Source organism: Bombina bombina, chromosome 3, assembly GCF_027579735.1.
Source record: "Bombina bombina isolate aBomBom1 chromosome 3, aBomBom1.pri, whole genome shotgun sequence".
NCBI lineage: Eukaryota > Metazoa > Chordata > Amphibia > Anura > Bombinatoridae > Bombina > Bombina bombina.
The window spans coordinates 538,348,042-538,375,923 of record NC_069501.1 but is presented as its reverse complement, the minus strand read 5'-3'; the positions used below and the strand labels follow the sequence as shown (position 1 = coordinate 538,375,923).

General features: G+C 42.9%; 1 protein-coding gene across 1 annotated transcript in view; it reads right to left on the bottom strand.

The window, feature by feature from the left end:
* Positions 1-27,882, bottom strand: part of LOC128652423 (protein argonaute-3) — a 382,994-nt gene that overhangs the window by 77,744 nt on the left and 277,368 nt on the right. The window contains exon 17 of the mRNA XM_053705360.1: positions 12,706-12,840. Within this exon, the coding sequence (XP_053561335.1) occupies positions 12,706-12,840 (135 nt within the window). The remainder of the gene's footprint in view (positions 1-12,705; positions 12,841-27,882) is intronic.

Below are 27,882 nucleotides of genomic sequence, written 5' to 3'. Positions count from 1 at the left end.
CATTACTTGTGGGATATTCTCCTCCCCTACAGGGAAAGGCAAGGAGAGCACACAGCAAGAGCTGTCCATATAGCTCCCCCTCTGGCTCCGCCCCCCAGTCATTCGACCGACGGTTAGGAGAAAAAGGAGAAACTATAGGGTGCCGTGGTGACTGTAGTGTATAAAGAAAAAGAAAAAATTTTCAAACCTGATTAAAAAACCAGGGCGGGCCGTGGACCCGACACACCGTTGGAGAAAGTAATTTATCAGGTAAGCATAAATTCTGTTTTCTCCAACATTGGTGTGTCCGGTCCACGGCGTCATCCATTACTTGTGGGAACCAATACCAAAGCTTTAGGACACGGATGAAGGGAGGGAGCAAATCAGGTTACCTAAACAGAAGGCACCACGGCTTGCAAAACCTTTCTCCCAAAAACAGCCTCCGAAGAAGCAAAAATATCAAATTTGTAAAATTTGGCAAAAGTGTGCAGAGAAGACCAAGTCGCTGCCTTACATATCTGATTAACAGAAGCCTCGTTCTTGAAGGCCCATGTGGAAGCCACAGCCCTAGTGGAGTGAGCTGTGATTCGTTCAGGAGGCTGCCGTCCGGCAGTCTCATAAGCCAATCGGATAATGCTTTTCAGCCAGAAAGAAAGGGAGGTAGCAATAGCTTTTTGTCCTCTCCTCTTACCAGAGTAAACGACAAACAAGGATGAGGTTTGTCTAAAATTCTTTGTTGCTTCTAAATAGAACTTTAAAGCACGGACTACATCTAAATTGTGTAACAAACGTTCCTTCTTTGAAACTGGATTCGGGCACAGAGAAGGAACAACTATTTCCTGGTTAATATTCTTGTTGGAAACAACTTTTGGAAGAAAACCAGGCTTGGTACGCAAAATAACCTTATCTGAATGGAACACCAGATAGGGTGGATCACACTGCAAAGCAGATAATTCAGAAACTCTTCTAGCAGAAGAAATAGCAACCAAAAACAGAACTTTCCAAGATAGCAACTTGATATCTATGGAATGTAAGGGTTCAAACGGAACCCCCTGAAGAACTGAAAGAACTAAATTTAGACTCCAAGGAGGAGTCAAGGGTCTGTAAACAGGTTTGATTCTGACCAAAGCCTGTACAAAAACTTGTACCTCTGGCACAGCTGCCAGTCGTTTGTATAACAAGACGGATAAAGCAGAAATCCAAACCTTCTTGGAGAAAGGAGAGGATCTTAGGAATTTTAATCTTACTCCAGGAGAATCCCTTGGATTCACACCAACAGATATATCTTTTCCATATTTTATGGTAAATCTTTCTAGACACAGGTTTTCTGGATCTATCACTGAATCTGAAAACCCATGCTTGGATAAAATCAAACGTTCAATTTCCAAGCAGTCAGCTGCAGAGAAATTAGATTTGGATGTTCGAATGGACCTTGTACTAGAAGATCCTGTCTCAAAGGTAGCTTCCATGGTGGAGCCGATGACATATTCACCGGGTCTGCATACCAAGTCCTGCGCGGCCATGCAGGAGCTATCAGAATCACAGAGGCCTTCTCCTGTTTGATCCTGGCTACAAGCCTGGGAAGGAGAGGGAACGGTGGAAATGCATAAGCTAGGTTGAACGACCAAGGCGCCACTAATGCATCCACTAGAGTGGCCTTGGGATCCCTGGATCTGGACCCGTAGCAAGGAACCTTGAAGTTCTGACGAGACACCATCAGATCCATGTCTGGAATGCCCCATAATTGAGTCAACTGGGCAAACACCTCCGGGTGGAGTTCCCACTCCCCCGGATAGAAAATCTGACGACTCAGATAATCCGCCTCCCAGTTGTCTACTCCTGGGATGTGGATTGCAGATAGGTGGCAGGAGTGATCCTCCGCCCATTTGATGATCTTGGATACCTCTCTCATCGCCAAGGAACTCCTTGTTCCTCCCTGATGGTTGATGTAAGCTACAGTCGTCATGTTATCTGACTGGAATCTTATGTATCCGGCCTTCGCTAGATGAGGCCAAGCCCGGAGAGCATTGAATATCGCTCTCAGTTCCAGGATGTTGATCGGGAGAAGAGACTCTTCCCGAGACCATAAACCCTGAGTTTTCAGGGAATCCCAGACCGCGCCCCAGCCTGATAGACTGGCGTCGGTTGTGACAATGACCCACTTTGGTCTGCAGAAACTCATTCCCTGAGACAGGTGATCCTGTCTACTGGAGCATGCACAGTTGTAATGGTCTTAGATGAATTCGAGCAAAAGGAACTATGTCCATTGCTGCAACCATCAACCCTACTACTTCCATGCACTGAGCTATGGAAGGCTGCAGAATAGAGAGAAGAACTTGACAAGCGTTTAGAAGCTTTGACTTTCTGACTTCTGTCAGGAAGATCTTCATTTCAAAAGAATCTATTATTGTTCCCAAAAAGGGAACTCTTGTCGACGGAGACAGGGAACTCTTTTCTACGTTCACCTTCCACCCGTGAGATCTGAGAAAGGCTAGAACAATGTCTGTATGAGCCTTTGCCTTGGAAAGACGACGCTTGAATTAGAATGTCGTCCAGATAAGGTGCCACTGCAATGCCCCTTGGTCTTAGAACCGCTAGAAGGGACCCGAGCACCTTTGTGAAAATTCTGGGAGCAGTGGCTAGTCCGAATGGGAGAGCCACGAACTGATAATGTTTGTCCAGAAAGGCGAACCTTAGGAACTGATGATGATCTTTGTGGATAGGAATATGTAGATACGCATCCTTTAAATCCACGGTATTCATATATTGACCCTCCTGGATTGTAGGTAAAATTGTTCGAATGGTTTCCATTTTGAACGATGGAACTCTTGAGAAATTTGTTTAGAATTTTTAAATCCAGAATTGGTCTGAAAGTTCCCTCTTCTTTGGGAACTACAAACAGATTTGAGTAAAAACCCCTGACCTTGTTCCACAGTTGGAACTGGGTGTATCACTCCCATCTTTAACAGGTCTTCTACACAATGTAAGAATGCCTGTCTACTTATTTGGTTTGAAGATAAGTGAGAAATGTGGAACCTTCCCCTTGGGGGTAGTTCCTTGAATTCTAGAAGATAACCCTGAGAGACTATTTCTAGTGTCCAGGGATTCTGAACATCTCTTGCCCAAGCCTGAGCAAAGAGAGAGAGAGTCTGTCCCCTACTAGATCCGGTCTCGGATCGGGGGCTACCCCTTCATGCTCTCTTGGTAGCAGCAGCAGGCTTCTTGGCCTGTTTACCCTTATTCCAGCCTTGTATTGGTTTCCAAGCTGGTTTAGTCTGGGAAGCGTTACCCTCTTGTCTAGAGGCTGCTGAGTTAGAAGCCGGTCCGTTCCTGAAATTCTTAGCCTTGAAAGGCCTATCCTGTGGGAGGGCATGGCCCTTTCCCCCAGTGATGTCTGAAATAATTTCTTTCAATTCTGGCCCAAAAAGGGTCTTACCTTTGAAATGGATATTAAGCAATTTTGTCTTGGAAGATACATCCGCCGACCAAGACTTTAGCCAGAGCGCTCTGCGCGCCACAATTGCAAACCCTGAATTTTTCACCGCTAATCTCGCTAACTGCAAAGCGGCGTCTAAAATAAAGGAATTAGCTAACTTAAGTGCGTGAATTCTGTCCATGACTTCCTCATACGGAGTCTCCCTACTGAGCGACTTTTCCAGTTCCTCGAACCAGACCCACGCCGCTGTAGTGACAGGAATAATGCACGAAATAGGTTGAAGGAGGTAACCTTGCTGTACAAAAATCTTTTTAAGCAAACCCTCCAATTTTTTATCCATAGGATCTTTGAAAACACAATTGTCCTCAATGGGAATGGTCGTGCGTTTGGCTAGTGTAGAAACCACCCCCTCGACCTTAGGGACTGTTTGCCATATGTCCTTCCTGGGGTCGACCATAGGGAACAATTTCTTAAATATAGGAGGAGGGACAAAAGGTATGCCTGGCTTCTCCCACTCCTTATTCACTATGTCCGCCACCCGTTTAGGTATCGGAAAGGCATCAGGGTGCACCGGGACCTCTAGGAACTTGTCCATCTTGCACAAGTTTTCTGGGATGACCAGATTGTCACAATCATCCAGAGTAGATAGCACCTCCTTAAGTAATGCGCAGAGATGCTCTGATTTAAATTTAAATGTCACAACATCAGGTTCTGCCTGCTGAGAAATTCTTCCTGTATCAGAAATTTCTCCATCTGAGAAACCCTCCCTCACTGCCACTTCAGACTGGTGTGAGGGTATGGCAGAAAAATTATCATCAGCGCCCTCCTGCTCTACAGTGTTTAAAACAGAGCAATCGCGCTTTCTCTGAAATGCTGGCATTTTGGATAAAATATTAGCTATGGAGTTATCCATTACTGCCGTCAATTGTTGCATAGTAACAAGCATTGGCACGCTAGAAGTACTAGGGGTCGCCTGCGCGGGCATAACTGGTATAGACACAGAAGGAGAAGATGTAGAACTATCTCTACTTCCTTCATCTGAGGAATCATCCTGGGCAACCTTACTATTTGTGACAATACTGTCCTTACTGTGTTTGGACGCTATGGCACAATTATCACATATATTTCAAGGGGGAACCACATTGGCTTCCATACATACAGAACATGATCTATCTGAAGGTACAGACATGTTAAACAGGCTTAAACTGGTTAATAAAGTACAAAAACCGTTTTAAAACAAAACCGTTACGGTCTCTTTAAATGTTAAACAGGGCACACTTTATTACTGAATATGTGAAAAACTATGAAGGAATTATCCAATCTTTACCAAATTTTCACCACAGTGTCTTAATGCATTCAAAGTATTGCACCCCAATTTTCAAGCTGTTAACCCTTAAAATGTGGAAACCGGAGCCGTTTGCAATTTTAACCCCACTACAGTCCCAGCCACAGCCTTTGTTGTGACTTCAACTATCCCAGGGGGGTATTTCAAGCACTCTAGGAACGTTTTCAGTGGACACCAGACCCTCTCACATGCATCTGCATGCACTGTACTTAAAAGAAACTGTGCAATAATGGCGCGAAAATGAGGCTCTGCCTAATACAGTGAAAGGCCCTTCCTGACTGGGAAGGTGTCTTAACTAGTGCCTGGCGATAAAAACGTTCCCCAAATAATAAAAAGTGTGAAATCCACTTCAAACTTTAAATAAAAACTTAAATAAACAATTGATTTAGCCCTTAAGAGTGTCCACCAGTTAATAGCCCATAATAAGCCCTTTATTCTTTCTGAGTCTAAGAAAATGGCTTACCGATCCCCATGAGGGAAAAATGACAGCCTTCCAGCATTACACAGTCTTGTTAGAAAATGGCTAGTCATACCTTGAGCAGAAAAGTCTGCAAACTGTTCCCCCCAACTGAAGTTCTCTCATCTCAACAGTCCTGTGTGGGAACAGCAATTGATTTTAGTTACTGCTGCTAAAATCATACTCCTCTTTTAAACAGAACTCTTCATCTCTTTCTGTTTCAGAGTAAATAGTACATACCAGTACTATTTCAAAATAACAAACTCTACAACTAACACCACAAACTCCTCACCATCCCCGTGGAGATGCTACTTGTTCAGAGCGGCAAGGAGAATGACTGGGGGGCGGAGCCAGAGGGGGAGCTATATGGACAGCTCTTGCTGTGTGCTCTCCTTGCCTTTCCCTGTAGGGGAGGAGAATATCCCACAAGTAATGGATGACGCCGTGGACCGGACACACCAATGTTGGAGAAATAAGCCTTACATGTCAAAACAACTTACATGTATTTTTATGCTTATATTTAGAAGTATTAGGCATAGATCCTCAGGTGTTTACCTCATGATAACATATTTCCAATCAGTTTGGGTTATCCTCTGAGAGAGGTGTTGCCAATACTTGTTGCTGCCTTCTTAGTTATTTTGCATGGATCCCCTCCTATATCCATGGTAGCAGATTTCTGTGTATTCACAGGGCTACCCATTTGCTTGGGGTGTTGCTAAATAACTTTACTATAACTATATTTAAGGTCACTATTATTGCATCCTAAGCAACCATTGTGAGCTGGCCAGCTTTTTCTATGTGTTTTTTATATTTCGAAACACTTGATTTTTATTCGCACTTGTAATAAAATTAATTTATTAACTATCTATGTGTGGTTTGATTTTGGGGGCCTGGCCCCCGATCAGGTTGCGCTGGGGTAGGGAGCACCAATTTTTACATATATATTTTTGATACTTTATAGATATCTCTTATTAAAGAGTTAAATTTCTGGAGTGCTGAAATCCCTGTCTTTCTTTGGAGAGGACACTACTGTGTCCTCTTCGTGTTTCTCTCTATTGAAATAGTGAATCTATGTGTGCATCAGGGTCTGCACCCACATGTATTTTCTATAAACTATATTATCCTACTCCCCAATAATTTGTATATATTTATATATATATATATAGTAATGGTAGAGATGGAGGGCACTCACAGGACTTCAATCATTAAGTAACTTTTATTATGCTGATTACATTAATACAGTGTCAACGTTTCGGCCCTTTCTAAGGGCCTTAGAAAGGGCCGAAACGTCGACACTGTATTAATGTAATCAGCATAATAAAAGTTACTTAATGATTGAAGTCCTGTGAGTGCCCTCCATCTCTACCATTACTCTATAAGTATCACTTGAGGATAGCACCCAGGCATTGGCAACATTGATGTGGAAGGAGTGCTAGGCCACCGGCTACAATATATATATATATAACATAATTTATGTAAGAACTTACCTGATAAATTCATTTCTTTCATATTAGCAAGAGTCCATGAGCTAGTGACGTATGGGATATACATTCCTACCAGGGGGGGGCAAAGTTTCCCAAACCTCAAAATGCCTATAAATACACCCCTCACCACACCCACAATTCAGTTTAACGAATAGCCAAGAAGTGGGGTGATAAAAAAGTGCGAAAGCATATAAAATAAGGAATTGGAATAATTGTGCTTTATACAAAAAAATCATAACCACCACAAAAAAGGGCGGGCCTCATGGACTCTTGCTAATATGAAAGAAATGAATTTATCAGGTAAGTTCTTACATAAATTATGTTTTCTTTCATGTAATTAGCAAGAGTCCATGAGCTAGTGACGTATGGGATAATGATTACCCAAGATGTGGATCTTTCCACACAAGAGTCACTAGAGAGGGAGGGATAAAATAAAGACAGCCAATTCCTGCTGAAAATAATCCACACCGAAAATAAAGTTTAATGAAAAACAGAAGCAGAAGATTCAAACTGAAACCGCTGCCTGAAGTACTTTTCTACCAAAAACTGCTTCAGAAGAAGAAAATACATCAAAATGGTAGAATTTAGTAAAAGTATGCAAAGAGGACCAAGTTGCTGCTTTGCAAATCTGATCAACCGAAGCTTCATTCGTAAACGCCCAGGAAGTAGAAACTGACCTAGTAGAATGAGCTGTAATCCTCTGAGGCGGAGTTTTACCCGACTCAACATATGCAAGATGAATTAAAGATTTCAACCAAGATGCCAAAGAAATGGCAGAAGCTTTCTGGCCTTTTCTAGCACCGGAAAAAATAACAAATAGACTAGAAGTCCTTCGGAAAGACTTAGTAGCTTCAACATAATATTTCAAAGCTCTAACAACATCCAAAGAATGCAATGATTTCTCCTTAGAATTCTTAGGATCAGGACATAATGAAGGAACCACAATTTCTCTACTAATGTTGTTGGAATTCACAACTTTAGGTAAAAATTCAAAAGAAGTTCTCAACACCGCCTTATCCTGATGAAAAATCAGAAAAGGAGACTCACAAGAAAGAGCAGATAATTCAGAAACTCTTCTGGCAGAAGAGATGGCCAAAAGGAACAAAACTTTCCAAGAAAGTAATTTAATGTCCAATGAATGCATAGGTTCAAAGGGAGGAGTTTGAAGAGCTCCCAGAACCAAATTCAAACTCCAAGGAGGAGAAATTGACTTAATGACAGGTTTTATACGAACCAAAGCTTGTACAAAACAATGAATATCAGGAAGAGTAGCAATCTTTCTGTGAAAAAGAACAGAAAGAGCAGAGATTTGTCCCTTCAAGGAACTTGCAGACAAACCTTTATCTAAACCATCCTGAAGAAACTGTAAAATTCTCGGTATTCTAAAAGAATGCCAAGAAAAATGATGAGAAAGACACCAATAAATATAAGTCTTCCAGACTCTATAATATATCTCTCTAGATACAGATTTACGAGCCTGTAACATAGTATTAATCACAGAGTCAGAGAAACCTCTTTGACCAAGAATCAAGCGTTCAATCTCCATACCTTTAAATTTAAGGATTTCAGATCCTGATGGAAAAAAGGACCTTGTGACAGAAGGTCTGGTCTTAACGGAAGAGTCCACGGATGGCAAGAGGCCATCCGGACAAGATCTGCATACCAAAACCTGTGAGGCCATGCCGGAGCTACCAGCAGAACAAACGAGCATTCCCTCAGAATCTTGGAGATTACTCTTGGAAGAAGAACTAGAGGCGGAAAGATATAGGCAGGATGATACTTCCAAGGAAGTGATAATGCATCCACTGCCTCCGCCTGAGGATCCCGGGATCTGGACAGATATCTGGGAAGCTTCTTGTTTAGATGAGACGCCATCAGATCTATTTCTGGAAGTTCCCACATTTGAACAATCTGAAGAAATACCTCTGGGTGAAGAGACCATTCGCCCGGATGCAACGTTTGGCGACTGAGATAATCCGCTTCCCAATTGTCTACACCTGGGATATGAACCGCAGAAATTAGACAGGAGCTGGATTCCGCCCAAACCAAAATTCGAGATACTTCTTTCATAGCCAGAGGACTGTGAGTCCCTCCTTGATGATTGATGTATGCCACAGTTGTGACATTGTCTGTCTGAAAACAAATGAACGATTCTCTCTTCAGAAGAGGCCAAAACTGAAGAGCTCTGAAAATTGCACAGAGTTCCAAAATATTGATCGGTAATCTCACCTCCTGAGATTCCCAAACTCCTTTGCCGTCAGAGATCCCCACACAGCTCCCCAACCTGTGAGACTTGCATCTGTTGAAATTACAGTCCAGGTTGGAAGCACAAAAGAAGCCCCCTGAATTAAACGATGGTGATCTGTCCACCACGTTAGAGAGTGTCGAACAATCGGTTTGAAAGATATTAATTGAGATATCTTTGTGTAATCCTTGCACCATTGATTCAGCATACAGAGCTGAAGAGGTCGCATGTGAAAACGAGCAAAGGGGATCGCGTCCGATGCAGCAGTCATAAGACCTAGAATTTCCATGCATAAGGCTACCGAAGGGAATGATTGTGACTGAAGGTTTCGACAAGCTGCAATCAATTTTAGACGTCTCTTGTCTGTTAAAGACAGAGTCATGGACACTGAATCTATCTGGAAACCCAGAAAGGTTACCCTTGTCTGAGGAATCAAAGAACTTTTTGGTAAATTGATCCTCCAACCATGATCTTGAAGAAACAACACAAGTCGATTCGTATGAGATTCTGCTAAATGTAAAGACTGAGCAAGTACCAAGATATCGTCCAAATAAGGAAATACCACAATACCCTGTTCTCTGATTACAGACAGAAGGGCACCGAGAACCTTTGTAAAAATTCTTGGAGCTGTAGCTAGGCCAAACGGCAGAGCCACAAACTGGTAATGCTTGTCCAGAAAAGAGAATCTCAGGAACTGATAATGATCTGGATGAATCGGAATATGCAGATATGCATCCTGTAAATCTATTGTGGACATATAATTCCCTTGCTGAACAAAAGGCAAGATAGTCCTTACAGTTACCATCTTGAACGTTGGTATCCTTACATAACGATTCAATATTTTTAGATCCAGAACTGGTCTGAAGGAATTCTCCTTCTTTGGTACAATGAAGAGATTTGAATAAAACCCCATCCCCTGTTCCGGAACTGGAACAATTACTCCAGCCAACTCTAGATCTGAAACACAATTCAGAAATGCTTGAGCTTTCACTGGATTTACTGGGACACGGGAAAGAAAAAATCTCTTTGCAGGAGGTCTCATCTTGAAACCAATTCTGTACCCTTCTGAAACAATGTTCTGAATCCAAAGATTGTGAACAGAATTGATCCAAATTTCTTTGAAAAAACATAACCTGCCCCCTACCAGCTGAGCTGGAATGAGGGCCGCACCTTCATGAGGACTTAGAAGCAGGCTTTGCCTTTCTAGCAGGCTTGGATTTATTCCAGACTGGAGATGGTTTCCAAACTGAAACTGCTCCTGAGGATGAAGGATTAGGCTTTTGTTCTTTGTTGAAACGAAAGGAACGAAAACGATTATTAGCCCTGTTTTTACCTTTAGATTTTTTATCCTGTGGTAAAAAAATTCCTTTCCCACCAGTAACAGTTGAGATAATAGAATCCAACTGAGAACCAAATAATTTGTTACCCTGGAAAGAAATGGAAAGTAGAGTTGATTTAGAAGCCATATCAGCATTCCAAGTCTTAAGCCATAAAGCTCTTCTAGCTAAAATAGCTAGAGACATAAACCTGACATCAACTCTGATAATATCAAAAATGGCATCACAGATAAAATTATTAGCATGCTGAAGAAGAATAATAATATCATGAGAATCATGATCTGTTACTTGTTGCGCTAAAGTTTCCAACCAAAAAGTTGAAGCTGCAGCAACATCAGCCAAAGATATAGCAGGTCTAAGAAGATTACCTGAACACAGATAAGCTTTTCTTAGAAAGGATTCAATTTTCCTATCTAAAGGATCCTTAAACGAAGTACCATCTGACGTAGGAATAGTAGTACGTTTAGCAAGGGTAGAAATAGCCCCATCAACTTTAGGGATTTTGTCCCAAAATTCTAATCTGTCAGACGGCACAGGATATAATTGCTTAAAACGTTTAGAAGGAGTAAATGAATTACCCAATTTATCCCATTCTTTGGAAATTACTGCAGAAATAGCATTAGGAACAGGAAAAACTTCTGGAATAACCACAGGAGATTTAAATACCTTATCCAAACGTTTAGAATTATTATCAAGAGGACCAGAATCCTCTATTTCTAAAGCAATTAGTACTTCTTTAAGTAAAGAACGAATAAATTCCATTTTAAATAAATATGAAGATTTATCAGCATCAATCTCTGAGACAGAATCCTCTGAACCAGAAGAGTCATCAGAATCAGAATGATGATGTTCATTTAAAAATTCATCTGTAGGGAGAGAAGTTTTAAAAGATTTTTTACGTTTACTAGAAGGAGAAATAACAGACATAGCCTTCTTTATGGATTCAGAAACAAAATCTCTTATGTTATCAGGAACATTCTGCACCTTAGATGTTGAAGGAACTGCAACAGACAATGGTACTTTACTAAAGGAAATATTATCTGCATTAACAAGTTTGTCATGACAATTAATACAAACAACAGCCGGAGGAATAGCTACCAAAAGTTTACAGCAGATACACTTAGCTTTGGTAGATCCAGCACTAGACAGCGATTTTCCTGTAGTATCTTCTGACTCAGATGCAACGTGAGACATCTTGTAATATGTAAGAGAAAAAACAACATATAAAGCAAAATTGATCAAATTCCTTAAATGACAGTTTCAGGAATGGGAAAAAATGCCAAAGAACAAGCTTCTAGCAACCAGAAGCAATGAAAAATGAGACTTAAATAATGTGGAGACAAAAGCGACGCCCATATTTTTTAGCGCCAAATAAGACGCCCACATTATTTGGCGCCTAAATGCTTTTGGCGCCAAAAATGACGCCACATCCGGAACGCCGACACTTTTGGCGCAAAATAACGCCAAAAAATGACGCAACTTCCGGCGACACGTATGACGCCGGAAACGGAAAAGATTTTTTGCGCCAAAAAAGTCTGCGCCAAGAATGACGCAATAAAATGAAGCATTTTCAGCCCCCGCGAGCCTAACAGCCCACAGGGAAAAAGAGTCAAATTTTTGAAGGTAAGAAAAAATGATTAATTCAAATGCATTATCCCAAATATGAAACTGACTGTCTGAAAATAAGGAATGTTGAACATTCGGAGTCAAGGCAAATAAACGTTTGAATACATATATTTAGAACTTTATAAACAAAGTGCCCAACCATAGCTTAGAGTGTCACAGAAAATAAAATTTACTTACTCCAGGACACTCATCTACATGTTTGTAGAAAGCCAAACCAGTACTGAAACGAGAATCAGCAGAGGTAATGGTATATATAAGAGTATATCGTCGATCTGAAAAGGGAGGTAAGAGATGAATCTCTACGACCGATAACAGAGAACCTATGAAATAGACCCCGTAGAAGGAGATCACTGCATTCAAATAGGCAATACTCTCCTCACATCCCTCTGACATTCACTGCACGCTGAGAGGAAAACCGGGCTCCAACTTGCTGCGGAGCGCATATCAACGTAGAATCTAGCACAAACTTACTTCACCACCTCCATCGGAGGCAAAGTTTGTAAAACTGAATTGTGGGTGTGGTGAGGGGTGTATTTATAGGCATTTTGAGGTTTGGGAAACTTTGCCCCTCCTGGTAGGAATGTATATCCCATACGTCACTAGCTCATGGACTCTTGCTAATTACATGAAAGAAATATATATATATATATATATATATATATATACACACACATACACACACATATATATATATATATATACATACATACACACACACACACACACACACACACATTCATACATACATATACACACTGAAACAAATAATCAGACAAAAGAACAGCTCTATATTTACCCTTTCAGTTCTGTCAGCACAAAACAGCCTTGTATGGTGGCGTTTCTGCACAACAATGTAGGTGATTCCAGGCTGATAGTCTTTTTCCAGACTAATACAGGCTTCTCTGATTGCTAGCAGCTCATAATATAACACCTGTTACAAAGAGTAAACTTCAATACAAAAATGTACATTACAGTCATTTAGAAAATACACAGAACAACTGCATGCATTTAGGAGTTTCACATAAAAAACAGATCAACAAAGAATAAAATAAAACAATTTAATTGAATTCACTAAAAGGGACATAAAACAATAAGTAAATGCTATGCATAATAATGTATTTAATCCAAAGATTGGCATAAAGATATTGTTTTAAAATATATATATATTATCTGTTTAAATATTAAAGAAAAAAGTGTACATTTTTAGTAACCATAAAGCAAAACACCTCACCATGTTATAACCTACGTTTCCTTTATGGCCTCTGCACAGGAAAAGGCTCATTAGGCACAGAGATAAAGTAAACAAACTATGGTTGTGTATAGTAGTGTCTGGCGTCTTAAAGGGATAGTCAAGTCAAAATTAAACTTTCATGAATCAGATAGAGCATGTAATTTTTTCAACAACTTTCCAATTTACTTCCGTTAACAAAATGTGCACAGGCTTTTTATATTTACACTTTTTAAATCACCAGCTACTGAGCATGTGCAATAATTCACCGAATAACATATACTGGTCCTAAAGCCTGTGTACACGGGTCAATTTTTTAAGTACCGCAGTTATAACCCTTGCTCCCTCTCTCTCCCCCTCTCTTTGGCGCGCTCTCTCTCCCCCGCCTATTTTGCGCGCTCTCTCCCCCCTCTTTTGCTCTCTCTCTCTCCCCCTCTTTTGCTCTCCCCCCCTCTTTTGCTCTCTCTCCCCCCTTTTGCTCACTTTCTCTCTCTCTTCCCCCCTCTTCTGCTCTCTCTCCCTCTTTTGCTCTCTCTCTCTCCCCTCTTTTGTTCTCTCTCTCCCCCTCTCTTTTGCTCGCTCTCTCCTCCTCTCTTTTGCTCGCTCTCTCCTCCTCTTTTGCGCTCTCTCCCCCTCTCTTTTGCGCTCTCTCCCCCTCTCTTTTGCGCTCTCTCTCCCCCTTCTCGTTTGCGCTCTCTCTCCCCCTTCTCTTTTGCGCTCTCTCTCCCCCTTCTCTTTTGCGCTCTCTCTCTCCCTTCTCTTTTGCGCTCTCTCTCTCCCCCTCTCTTTTGCGCTCTCTCTCTCTCCCTCTCTTTTGCGCTCTCTCTCTCGCCCCTCTCTTTTGAGCTCTCTCCCCACTCTCTTTTGCGCTCTCTCCCCCCTCTCTTTTGTGCTCTCTCTCCCTTCTCTTTTGCGCTCTCTCTCCCTCTCTTTTGAGCTCTCTCTCCCCCTCTCTTTTGAGCTCTCTCTCCCCCCTCTATTTTGAGCTCTCTCTCCCCCCTCTATTTTGAGCTCTCTCTCCCCCCTCTATTTTGAGCTCTCTCTCCCTCTCTTTTGCGCTCTCTCTCTCCCCCCTCTCTTTTGCGCTCTCTCTCTCCCCCTCTCTTTTGCGCTCTCTCCCCCCTCTCTTTTGAGCTTTCTCTCCCCCTCTTTTGTGCTCTCTCTCCCCTCTTTTGCTCTCTCTCCTCCTCTTTCTCTCTCCCACCCCTCTTTTGCTCTCTCTCTCCCCGCTCTTTTGCTCTCTCTCTTCCCCCTCTTTTTCTTGCTTTCTATATTTCCCTCCTCTCTCTCGTTCAGCCACGCCACACGGCCACGCCCCAACCAGGCAGCTTCCGCAGTGCGCACTCTGCTGATCAAGGCCAGGTATGTTTGTCCTTTGCAGTCTCTACTGCGCATGACTGCATCTGACATACCTGGCCTTTTATTATATAGGATATGCTTTTGTGATTGGCTGAGGGCTGTCACATGACACAGGGGGAGTGGAAATAGACATAACTTTGAAATTTGTTGGAAAAAAACAGAATTTATGCTTACCTGATAAATTACTTTCTCCAACGGTGTGTCCGGTCCACGGCGTCATCCATTACTTGTGGGAATATTCTCTTCCCCAACAGGAAATGGCAAAGAGCACAGCAAAAGCTGCCCATATAGCCCCTCCTCAGGCTCCGCCCCCCAGTCATTCGACCGACGGTTAGGAGAAAAAAAGGAGAAACTATAGGGTGCCGTGGTGACTGTAGTGTATAGAGAAAGAAATTTTTCAAACCTGATTAAAAAACCAGGGCGGGCCGTGGACCGGACACACCGTTGGAGAAAGTAATTTATCAGGTAAGCATAAATTCTGTTTTCTCCAACATTGGTGTGTCCGGTCCACGGCGTCATCCATTACTTGTGGGAACCAATACCAAAGCTTTAGGACACGATGAAGGGAGGGAGCAAATCAGGTTACCTAAACAGAAGGCACCACGGCTTGCAAAACCTTTATCCCAAAAATAGCCTCCGAAGAAGCATAAGTATCAAATTTGTAGAATTTGGCAAAAGTGTGCAAGGAAGACCAAGTCGCTGCCTTACATATCTGATCAACAGAAGCCTCGTTCTTGAAGGACATGGGCCACAGTAGAGTGAGCTGTGATTCTTTCAGGAGGCTGCCGTCCGGCAGTCTCATAAGCCAATCGGATAATGCTTTTCAGATAGAAAGAAAGAGAGGTAGCAGTAACTTTTTGTCCTCTCCTCTTACCAGAGTAAACGACAAACAAAGATGAGGTTTGTCTAAAATCCTTTGTTGCTTCTAAATAGAACTTTAAAGCACGGACTACATCTAAATTGTGAAACAAACGTTCCTTCTTTGAAACTGGTTTCGGACACAGAGAAGGAACAAGTATTTCCTGGTGGTTAATATTCTTGTTGGAAACAACTTTTGGAAGAAAACCAGGCTTGGTACGCAACACGACCTTATCTGAATGGAACACCAGATAGGGTGGATCACACTGCAAAGCAGATAATTCAGAAACTCTTCTAGCAGAAGAAATAGCAACCAAAAACAGAACTTTCCAAGATAGTAACTTGATATCTATGGAATGTAAGGGTTCAAACGGAACCCCTTGAAGAACTGAAAGAACTAAATTTAGACTCCAAGGAGGAGTCATGGGTCTGTAAACAGGCTTGATTCTGACCAAAGCCTGTACAAAAGCTTGTACATCTGGCACAGCTGCCAGGCGTTTGTGTAACAAAACAGACAAGGCAGATATCTGTCCTTTTAGAGAACTCGCTGACAACCTTTATCCAAACCCTCTTGGAGAAAGGAAAGAATCTTAGGAATTTTAATCTTACTCCAGGAGAATCCCTTGGATTAACACCAACAGATAACAAAATTTATGCTTACCTGATAAATTCCTTTCTCCTGTAGTGTGGTCAGTCCACGGGTCATCATTACTTCTGGGATATTATCTCCTCCCCTACAGGAAGTGCAAGAGGATTCACCCAGCAGAGCTGCTATATAGCTCCTCCCCTCTACGTCACCTCCAGTCATTCGACCAAAGGACCAACGAGAAAGGAGAAGCCCAAGGGTGTAGTGGTGACTGGAGTATAATCCAAAAAAAATCTTTAGCCTGCCATAAAAAACAGGGCGGGCCGTGGACTGACCACACTACAGGAGAAAGGAATTTATCAGGTAAGCATAAATTTTGTTTTCTCCTGTTAAGTGTGGTCAGTCCACGGGTCATCATTACTTCTGGGATACCAATACCAAAGCAAAAGTACACGGATGACGGGAGGGACAGGCAGGCTCTTTATACGGAGGGAACCACTGCCTGAAGAACCTTTCTCCCAAAAACAGCCTCCGAAGAAGCAAAAGTGTCAAATTTGTAAAATTTGGAAAAAGTATGAAGAGAAGACCAAGTTGCAGCCTTGCAAATCTGTTCAACAGAAGCCTCATTCTTAAAGGCCCAAGTGGAAGCCACAGCTCTAGTAGAATGAGCTGTAATTCTTTCAGGAGGCTGCTGTCCAGCAGTCTCATAGGCTAATCGTATTATGCTACGAAGCCAAAACGAGAGAGAGGTAGCCGAAGCTTTTTGACCTCTCCTCTGGCCAGAATAAACGACAAACAGGGAAGACGTTTGCCGAAACTCCTTAGTTGCCTGTAGATAAAATTTCAGGGCACGGACTACATCTAGATTGTGTAGCAGACGTTCCTTCTTCGAGGAAGGATTAGGACACAAGGATGGAACAACAATCTCTTGATTGATATTCCTGTTAGTGACCACCTTAGGTAGGAACCCAGGTTTAGTACGCAGAACTACCTTGTCTGAATGAAAAATCAGATAAGGAGAATCACAATGTAAGGCAGATAACTCAGAGACTCTTCAAGCTGAGGAAATAGCCATTAAAAACAGAACTTTCCAAGATAACAACTTGATATCAATGGAATGAAGGGGTTCAAACGGAACCCCCTGTAAAACATTAAGAACTAAGTTCAAACTCCATGGTGGAGCAACAGTTTTAAACACAGGCTTGATCCTAGCTAAAGCCTGACAAAAAGCTTGAACGTCCGGAACTTCTGACAGACGTTTGTGCAAAAGAATGGACAGAGCTGAAATCTGTCCCTTTAAAGAACTAGCGGATAACCCCTTTTCTAAACCTTCTTGTAGAAAAGACAATATCCTTGGAATCCTAACCTTACTCCATGAGTAACTCTTGGATTCGCACCAATATAAGTATTTACGCCATATTTTATGGTAAATCCTTCTGGTAACAGGCTTCCTAGCCTGTATTAAGGTATCAATAACTGGCTCAGAAAACCCACGTTTTGATAAAATCAAGAGTTCAATTTCCAAGCAGTCAGCTTCAGAGAAGTTAGATTTTGATGTTTGAATGGACCCTGAATCAGAAGGTCCTGTTTCAGAGGTAGAGACCAAGGCGGACAGGATGACATGCCCACTAGATCTGCATACCAAGTCCTGCGTGGCCATGCAGGTGCTATTAGAATCACTGATGCTCTCTCCTGCATGATTCTGGCAATCAATCGAGGAAGCATCGGGAAGGGTGGAAACACATAAGCCATCCCGAAGGTCCAAGGTGCTGTCAAAGCATCTATCATAACCGCTCCCGGATCCCTGGATCTGGACCCGTAGCGAGGAAGCTTGGCGTTCTGACGAGACGCCATGAGATCTATCTCTGGTTTGCCCCAACGTCGAAGTATCTGGGCAAAGACCTCCGGATGAAGTTCCCACTCCCCCGGATGAAAAGTCTGACGACTTAAGAAATCCGCCTCCCAGTTCTCCACTCCCGGGATGTGGATTGCAGACAGATGGCAAGAGTGAGACTCTGCCCAGCGAATTATCTTCGATACTTCCATCATTGCTAGGGAGCTTCTTGTCCCTCCCTGATGGTTGATGTAAGCTACAGTCGTGATGTTGTCCGACTGAAACCTGATGAACCCCCGAGTTGTTAACTGGGGCCAAGCCAGAAGGGCATTGAGAACTGCTCTCAATTCCAGAATGTTAATTGGAAGGAGACTCTCCTCCTGATTCCATAGTCCCTGAGCCTTCAGAGAATTCCAGATAGCGCCCCAACCTAGTAGGCTGGCGTCTGTTGTTACAATTGACCAGTCTGGCCTGCTGAATGGCATCCCCCTGGACAGGTGTGGCCGATAAAGCCACCATAGAAGAGAGTTTCTGGTCTCTTGATTCAGATTCAGAGTGGGGGACAAATCTGAGTAATCCCCATTCCACTGACTTAGCATGCACAATTGCAGCGGTCTGAGATGTAGGCGTGCAAAAGGTACTTCGTCCATTGCCGCTACCATTAAGCCGATCACCTCCATGCATTGAGCTACTGACGGGTGTTGAATGGAATGAAGGACCCGGCATGCATTTTGAAGCTTTGTTAACCTGTCTTCTGTCAGGTAAATCTTCATTTCTACAGAATCTATCAGAGTCCCCAAGAAGGGAACTCTTGTGAGTGGAAAGAGAGAACTCTTCTTTTCGTTCACCTTCCATCCATGCGACCTTAGAAATGCCAGTACTAACTCTGTATGAGACTTGGCAGTTTGAAAGCTTGAAGCTTGTATCAGAATGTCGTCTAGGTACGGAGCTACCGAAATTCCTCGCGGTCTTAGTACCGCCAGAAGAGTACCCAGAACCTTTGTGAAGATTCTTGGAGCCGTAGCCAGTCCGAATGGAAGAGCTACAAACTGGTAATGCCTGTCTAGAAAGGCAAACCTTAGATACCGGTAATGATCTCTGTGAATCGGTATGTGAAGGTAAGCATCCTTTAAATCCACTGTGGTCATGTACTGACCCTCTTGGATCATGGGCAGAATTGTTCGAATCGTTTCCATCTTGAACGATGGAAACCTTAGGAATTTGTTTAGGATCTTTAAATCCAAGATTGGCCTGAAAGTTCCCTCTTTTTTGGGAACTACAAACAGATTTGAGTAAAACCCTTGTCCTTGTTCCGACCGCGGAACTGGATGGATCACTCCCATTAATAAAAGATCTTGTACGCAGCGTAGGAACGCTGCTTTCTTTATTTGGTTTGTTGATAACCTTGACAGATGAAATCTCCCTCTTGGGGGATAGGATTTGAAGTCCAGAAGGTATCCCTGAGATATGATCTCTAACGCCCAGGGATCCTGAACATCTCTTGCCCTGGGCGAAGAGAGAAAGTCTGCCCCCTACTAGATCCGGTCCCGGATCGGGGGCCCTCGATTCATGCTGTCTTAGGGGCAGCAGCAGGTTTCCTGGCCTGCTTGCCCTTGTTCCAGGACTGGTTAGGTTTCCAGCCTTGTCTGTAGCGAGCAACAGCTCCTTCCTGTTTTGGTGCAGAGGAGGTTGATGCTGTTCCTGCTTTGAAATTACGAAAGGAACGAAAATTAGACTGTCTAGCCCTAGGTTTGGCTTTGTCCTGAGGCAGGGCATGGCCTTTACCTCCTGTAATGTCAGCGATAATCTCCTTCAACCCGGGCCCGAACAAGGTTTGCCCTTTGAAGGGTATATTAAGCAATTTAGATTTGGAAGTAACATCAGCTGACCAGGATTTTAGCCACAGTGCTCTGCGTGCCTGAATGGCAAATCCGGAATTCTTAGCCGTAAGTTTAGTTAAATGTACTACGGCATCTGAAATAAATGAGTTAGCTAACTTAAGGGTTCTAAGTTTGTCTGTAATCTCATCTAGTGTAGATGATTGCAGTGTCTCTTCCAGAGACTCAAACCAAAATGCTGCTGCAGCCGTGACAGGCGCAATACATGCAAGAGGTTGCAATATAAAACCTTGTTGAACAAACATTTTCTTAAGGTAACCCTCTAATTTTTTATCCATTGGATCAGAAAAGGCACAGCTATCCTCCACCGGGATAGTGGTACGCTTAGCTAAAGTAGAAACTGCTCCCTCCACCTTAGGGACCGTTTGCCATAAGTCCCGTGTGGTGGCGTCTATTGGAAACATTTTTCTAAATATCGGAGGGGGTGAGAACGGTACACCGGGCCTATCCCACTCCTTAGTAACAATTTCAGTAAGTCTCTTAGGTATAGGAAAAACATCAGTACTCGCCGGTACCGCAAAATATTTATCCAACCTACACATTTTCTCTGGTATTGCAACTGTGTTACAATCATTCAGAGCCGCTAACACCTCCCCTAGTAATACACGGAGGTTTTCCAGCTTAAATTTAAAGTTTGAAATATCTGAATCCAATCTATTTGGATCAGAACCGTCACCCACAGAATGAAGTTCTCCGTCCTCATGTTCTGCCACCTGTGACGCAGTGTCTGACATGGCCCTAATATTATCAGCGCACTCTGTTCTCACCCCAGAGTAATCACGCTTGCCTCTAAGTTCTGGTAATTTAGCCAAAACTTCAGTCATAACAGTAGCCATATCCTGTAATGTGATTTGAAATGGCCGCCCAGATGTACTCGGCGCTACAATATCACGCACCTCCCGAGCGGGAGATGTAGGTACTGACACGTGAGGCGAGTTAGTCGGCATAACTCTCCCCTCGTTGTCTGGTGAAATATGTTCAATTTGTACAGATTGACTCTTATTTAAAGTAGCATCAATACAGTTAGTACATAAATTTCTATTGGGCTCCACTTTGGCATTAGCACATATAGCACATGTATCTTCCTCTGAATCAGACATGTTTAACACACTAGCAATTAACTAGCAACTTGGAAATGCTTTTTAAGTAATTTACAATAATATGAAAACGAACTGTGCTTATAAGAAGCACAGAAAAAATTATGACAGTTGAAAATAACTAAGTTATAGCATCAAATCTTTGTAAGAAATAAACAATTTTAGCAAAGGATTGTTCCCATTAGCAAGGATAACTAACCCTGGCAGCAGAAAAAATACACAAAAAAATGTTTTTTATCACAGTAAACTACACTCTTCACAGCTCTGCTGTGATGATTACCTCCCTCAAACAAGGCTTTGGAGATCCCTGAGTTCTGTAAGATGAACCGGATCATGTAGGAAGAAAATGAACCTCTGACTGAGATTTTTTGATGCGTAGTAAAAGCGCCAAAAATGGCCCCTCCCCCTCACACATAACAGTGAGAGAGATCAGTGAACTGCTTTAAATTAAACAAAACTATTGCCAAGTGGAGAAAATAGTGCCCAAAACATATTTTCACCCAGTACCTCAGAGAAATAAACGTTTTTACATGCCAGCAAAAAAACGTTTAACCTCAATAAATTAATTGTTATTTAAAACCTATTGCAAGTCCCTGCAAATTAGGTTAAGTCTATGCATACAGTATAATCCAGTGAAGTACCATCCCCCAGAATACTGAAGTGTAAAATATACATACATGACAGCCTGATACCAGCTACATCTACTGCCTTTAATGCTGAGTTTACATTATAACGGTATGGCAGGATTTTCTCATCAATTCCATGTCAGAAAATAACAAACTGCTACATACCTCTTTGCAGATTAATCTGCCCGCTGTCCCCTGATCTGAAGTTTACCTCTCCTCAGATGGCCGAGAAACAGCAATATGATCTTAACTACTCCGGCTAAAATCATAGAAAAAAACTCAGGTAGATTCTTCTTCAAATTCTACCAGAGAATGAATAACACACTCCGGTGCTATTATAAAAACAGAATTTATGTTTACCTGATAAATTACTTTCTCCAACGGTGTGTCCGGTCCACGGCGTCATCCTTACTTGTGGGATATTCTCCTCCCCAACAGGAAATGGCAAAGAGCCCAGCAAAGCTGGTCACATGATCCCTCCTAGGCTCCGCCTACCCCAGTCATTCGACCGACGTTAAGGAGGAATATTTGCATAGGAGAAACCATATGTTACCGTGGTGACTGTAGTTAAAGAAAATAAATTATCAGACCTGATTAAAAAAACCAGGGCGGGCCGTGGACCGGACACACCGTTGGAGAAAGTAATTTATCAGGTAAACATAAATTCTGTTTTCTCCAACATAGGTGTGTCCGGTCCACGGCGTCATCCTTACTTGTGGGAACCAATACCAAAGCTTTAGGACACGGATGAAGGGAGGGAGCAAATCAGGTCACCTAAATGGAAGGCACCACGGCTTGCAAAACCTTTCTCCCAAAAATAGCCTCAGAAGAAGCAAAAGTATCAAATTTGTAAAATTTAGAAAAAGTGTGCAGTGAAGACCAAGTCACTGCCTTACATATCTGATCAACAGAAGCCTCGTTCTTGAAGGCCCATGTGGAAGCCACAGCCCTAGTGGAGTGAGCTGTGATTCTTTCAGGAGGCTGCCGTCCGGCAGTCTCATAAGCCAATCGGATAATGCTTTTAATCCAGAAGGAGAGAGAGGTAGAAGTTGCTTTTTGACCTCTCCGTTTACCAGAATAAACAACAAACAAAGACAAAGTTTGTCTGAAAACCTTAGTAGCTGCTAAGTAAAATTTGAGAGCACGAACTACATCCAAGTTGTGCAACAAACGTTCCTTCTTTGAAACTGGATTAGGACACAAAGAAGGCACAACTATCTCCTGGTTAATGTTTTTGTTAGAAACAACTTTTGGAAGAAAACCAGGTTTAGTACGCAAAACCACCTTATCTGCATGGAACACCAGATAAGGAGAAGAACACTGCAGAGCAGATAATTCTGAAACTCTTCTAGCAGAAGAAATTGCAACCAAAAACAAAACTTTCCAAGATAATAACTTAATATCAACGGAATGTAAGGGTTCAAACGGAACCCCCTAAAGAACTGAAAGAACTAGGTTGAGACTCCAAGGAGGAGTCAAAATTTTGTAAACAGGCTTGATTCTAACCAGAGCCTGAACAAAGGCTAGAACATCTGGCACAGCTGCCAGCTTTTTGTGAAGTAACACAGACAAGGCAGAAATCTGTCCCATCAAGGAACTTGCAGATAATCCTTTTTCCAATCCTTCTCGAAGGAAGGATAGACTCTTAGGAATCTTAACCTTGTCCCAAGGGAATCCTGCAGATTCACACCAACAGATATACCAAATTATGTGGTAATTTTTCTGGTTACAGGCTTTCAGGCCTGAACAAGAGTATTAATAACAGAATCTGAGAACCCTCGCTTTGATAAGATCAAGCGTTCAATCTCCAAGCAGTCAGCTGGAGTGGGTCGAACGGACCTAGAACAAGAAGGTCTCGTCTCAAAGGTAGCTTCCATGGTGGAGCCGATGACATATTCACCAGATCTGCATACCAAGTCCTGCGTGGCCACGCAGGAGCTATCAAAATCACCGACGCCCTCTCCTGATTGATCCTGGCTACCAGCCTGGGGATGAGAGGAAACGGCGGGAACACATAAGCTAGTTTGAAGGTCCAAGGTGCTACTAGTGCATCCACTAGAGCCGCCTTGGGATCCCTGGATCTGTACCCGTAGTAAGGAACTCTGAAGTTCTGACGAGAGGCCATCAGATCCATGTCTGGAATGCCCCACGGTTGAGTGACTTGGGCAAAGATTTCCGGATGGAGTTCCCACTCCCCCGGATGCAATGTCTGACGACTCAGAAAATCCGCTTCCCAATTTTCCACTCCTGGGATGTGGATAGCAGACAGGTGGCAGGAGTGAGACTCCGCCCATAGAATGATTTTGGTCACTTCTTCCATCGCTAGGGAACTCCTTGTTCCCCCCTGATGGTTGATGTATGAACTTGGCCCTCGCTAGCTGAGGCCAAGCTTTGAGAGCATTGAATATCGCTCTCAGTTCCAGAATATTTATCGGTAGAAGAGATTCTACCCGAGACCAAAGACCCTGAGCTTTCAGGGATCCCCAGACCGCGCCCCAGCCCATCAGACTGGCGTCGGTCGTGACAAGGACCCACTCTGGTCTGCGGAAGATCATCCCTTGTGACAGGTTGTCCAGGGACAGCCACCAACGGAATGAGTCTCTGGTCCTCTGATTTACTTGTATCTTCGGAGACAAGTCTGAATAGTCCCCATTCCACTGACTGAGCATGAACAGTTGTAATGGTCTTAGATGAATGCGCACAAAAGGAACTATGTCCATTGCCGCAACCATCAAACCTATCACTTCCATGCACTGCGCTATGGAAGGAAGAGGAACGGAATGAAGTATCCGACAAGAGTCTAGAAGTTTTGTTTTTCTGGCTTCTGTCAGAAAAATCCTCATTTCTAAGGAGTCTATTATAGTTCCCAAGAAGGGAACCCTCGTTGACGGAGATAGAGAACTCTTTTCCACGTTCACTTTCCATCCGTGAGATCTGAGAAAGGCCAGGACAATGTCCGTGTGAGCCTTTACTTGAGGAAGGGACGACGCTAGAATCAGAATGTCGTCCAAGTAAGGTACTACAGCAATGCCCCTTGGTCTTAGCACCGCCAGAAGGGACCCTAGTACCTATGAGAAAATCCTAGGAGCAGTGGCTAATCCGAAAGAAAACGCCACGAACTGGAAATGCTTGTCCAGGAATTCAAACCTTAGGAACCGATGATGTTCCTTGTGGATAGGAATATGTAGATACGCATCCTTGAAATCCACCTTGGTCATGAATTGACCTTCCTGGATGAAAGGAAGGAGTGTTCGAATGGTTTCCATCTTGAACGATGGAACCTTGAGAAACTTGTTCAAGATCTTGAGATCTAAGATTGGTCTGAACGTTCCCTCTTTTTTGGGAACTATGAACAGATTGGAGTAGGACCCCATCCCTTGTTCTCCTAATGGAACAGGATGAATCACTCCCATTTTTAGCAGGTCTTCTACCCAATGTAAGAATGCCTGTCTTCTTATGTGATCTGAAGACAACTGAGACCTGTGGAACCTCCCCCTTGGAGGAAGCCCCTTGAACTCCAGAGAATAACCTTGGGAGACTATTTCTAGCGCCCAAGGATCCAGAACATCTCTTGCCCCAGCCTGAGCGAAGAGAGAGAGTCTGCCCCCCACCAGATCCGGTCCCGGATCGGGGGCCCGCATTTCATGCTGTCTTGGTAGCAGTGGCAGGTTTCCTGGCCTGCTCTCTTTTGTTCCAGCCTTGCATAGGTCTCCAGGCTGGATTGGCTTGAGAAGTATTACCTTCCTGCTTAAAGGACATAGCCCTTGGGGCTGATCCGTTTCTGCGAAAGGGACGAAACTTAGGTTTATTTTTGGTCTTGAAAAGACCTATCCTGAGGAAGGGCGTGGCCCTTGCCCCCAGTGATATCAGAGAAAATCTCTTTCAAGTCAGGGCCAAAGAGTGTTTTCCCCTTGAAAGGAATGTCAAGCAATTTGTTCTTGGAAGACGCATCCGCTGCCCAAGATTTTAACCAAAGCGCTCTGCGCCACAATAGCAAACCCAGAATTTTTTCGCCGCTAACCTAGCCTATTGCAAGGTGGCGTCTAGGGTGAAAGAATTAGCCAATTTAAGAGCACGAATTCTGTCCATAATCTCCTCATAAGAAGAAGAATTACTAATAATCGCCTTTCCTAGCTCATCAAACTAGAAACACGCGGCTGCAGTGACAGGGACAATGCATGCAATTGGTTGTAGAAGGGAACCTTGCTGAACAAACATCTTTAGCAGACCTTCTAATTTTTTATCCATAGGATCTTGGAAAGCACAACTATCTTCTATGGGTATAGTGGCGCGCTTGTGTAGAGTAGAAACCGCCCCCTCGACCTTGGGGACTGTCTGCCATCAGTCCTTTCTGGGGTCGACTATAGGAAAACAATTTTATAAATATGGGGGGAGGTACTAAAGGTATACCGGGCCTGTCCCATTCTTTACTAACAATGTACGCCACCCGCTTGGATATAGGAAAAGCTTCGGGGGGCCCCGGGGCCTCTAAGAACTTTTCCATTTTACATAGTGGTTCTGGAATGACCAGATAATCACAATCATCCAAATTGGATAACACCTCCTTAAGCAGAGCGCGGAGATGTTCCAACTTAAATTTAAAAGTAATCACATCAGGTTCAGCTTATTGAGAAATGTTTCCTGAATCTGAAATTTCTCCCTCAGACAAAAACTCCCTGGCCCCCTCAGACTGGTGTAGGGGCCCTTCAGAAACCATATCATCAGCGTTCTCATGCTCTACAGAATTTTCTAAAACAGAGCAGTCGCGCTTTCACTGATAAGTGGGCATATTGGCTAAAATGTTTTTGATAGAATTATCCATTACAGCCGTTAAATGTTGCATAGTAAGGAGTATTGGCGCACTAGATGTACTAGGGGCCTCCTGTATGGGCAAGACTGGTGTAGACGAAGGAGGGGATGATGCAGTACCATGCTTACTCCCCTCACTTGAGGAATCATCTTGGGCATCATTTTTACTAAATTTTTTTATGACATAAAATACATATAGTTAAATGAGAAGGAACCTTGGTTTCCCCACAGTCAGAACACAATCTATCTGGTAGTTCAGACATTGTAAACAGGCATAAACTTGATAACAAAGCACAAAAAACGTTTTAAAATAAAACCGTTACTGTCACTTTAAATTTTAAACTAAACACACTTTATTACTGCAATTGCGAAAAAGTATGAAGGAATTGTTCAAAATTCACCAAAATTTCACCACAGTGTCTTAAAGCCTTAAAAGTATTGCACACCAAATTTGGAAGCTTTAACCCTTAAAATAACGGAACCGGAGCCGTTTTTATATTTAACCCCTTTACAGTCCCTGGAATCTGCTTTGCTGAGACCCAACCAAGCCCAAAGGGGAATACGATACCAAATGATGCCTTCAGAAAGACTTTTCTGTGTATCAGAGCTCCACACACATGCAGCTGCATGCCATGCTGTCCTCAAAAACAAGTGCGCCATACCGGCGCGAAAATGAGGCTCTGACTATGATTAGGGAAAGCCCCTAAAGAATAAGGTGTCAAAAACAGTGCCTGCCGATATAATCATATCAAAATACCCAGAATAAATGATTCCTCAAGGCTAAATATGTGTTAATAATGAATCGATTTAGCCCAGAAAAAGTCTACAGTCTTAATAAGCCCTTGTGAAGCCCTTATTTACTATCTTAATAAACATGGCTTACCGGATCCCATAGGGAAAATGACAGCTTCCAGCATTACATCGTCTTGTTAGAATGTGTCATACCTCAAGCAGTAAGAGACTGCACACTGTTCCCCCAACTGAAGTTAATTGCTCTCAACAGTCCTGTGTGGAACAGCCATGGATTTTAGTTACGGTGCTAAAATCATTTTCCTCATACAAACAGAAATCTTCATCTCTTTTCTGTTTCTGAGTAAATAGTACATACCAGCACTATTTTAAAATAACAAACTCTTGATTGAATAATAAAAACTACAGTTAAACACTAAAAAACTCTAAGCCATCTCCGTGGAGATGTTGCCTGTACAACGGCAAAGAGAATGACTGGGGTAGGCGGAGCCTAGGAGGGATCATGTGACCAGCTTTGCTGGGCTCTTTGCCATTTCCTGTTGGGGAGGAGAATATCCCACAAGTAAGGATGACGCCGTGGACCGGACACACCTATGTTGGAGAAATAACAAACTTTTGATTGAAGGTAATAAACTAATTAAATCACCACAGTCCTCTCACACATCCTATCTATTCGTTGGGTGCAAGAGAATGACTGGAGGTGACGTAGAGGGGAGGAGCTATATAGCAGCTCTGCTGGGTGAATCCTCTTGCACTTCCTGTAGGGGAGGAGATAATATCCCAGAAGTAATGATGACCCGTGGACTGACCACACTTAACAGGAGAAATATTTTTTCCATATTTTATGGTAAATCTTTCTAGTCACAGGTTTTCTGGCTTGGACCAGAGTATCTATCACTGAATTTGAAAACCCACGCTCGGATAAAAT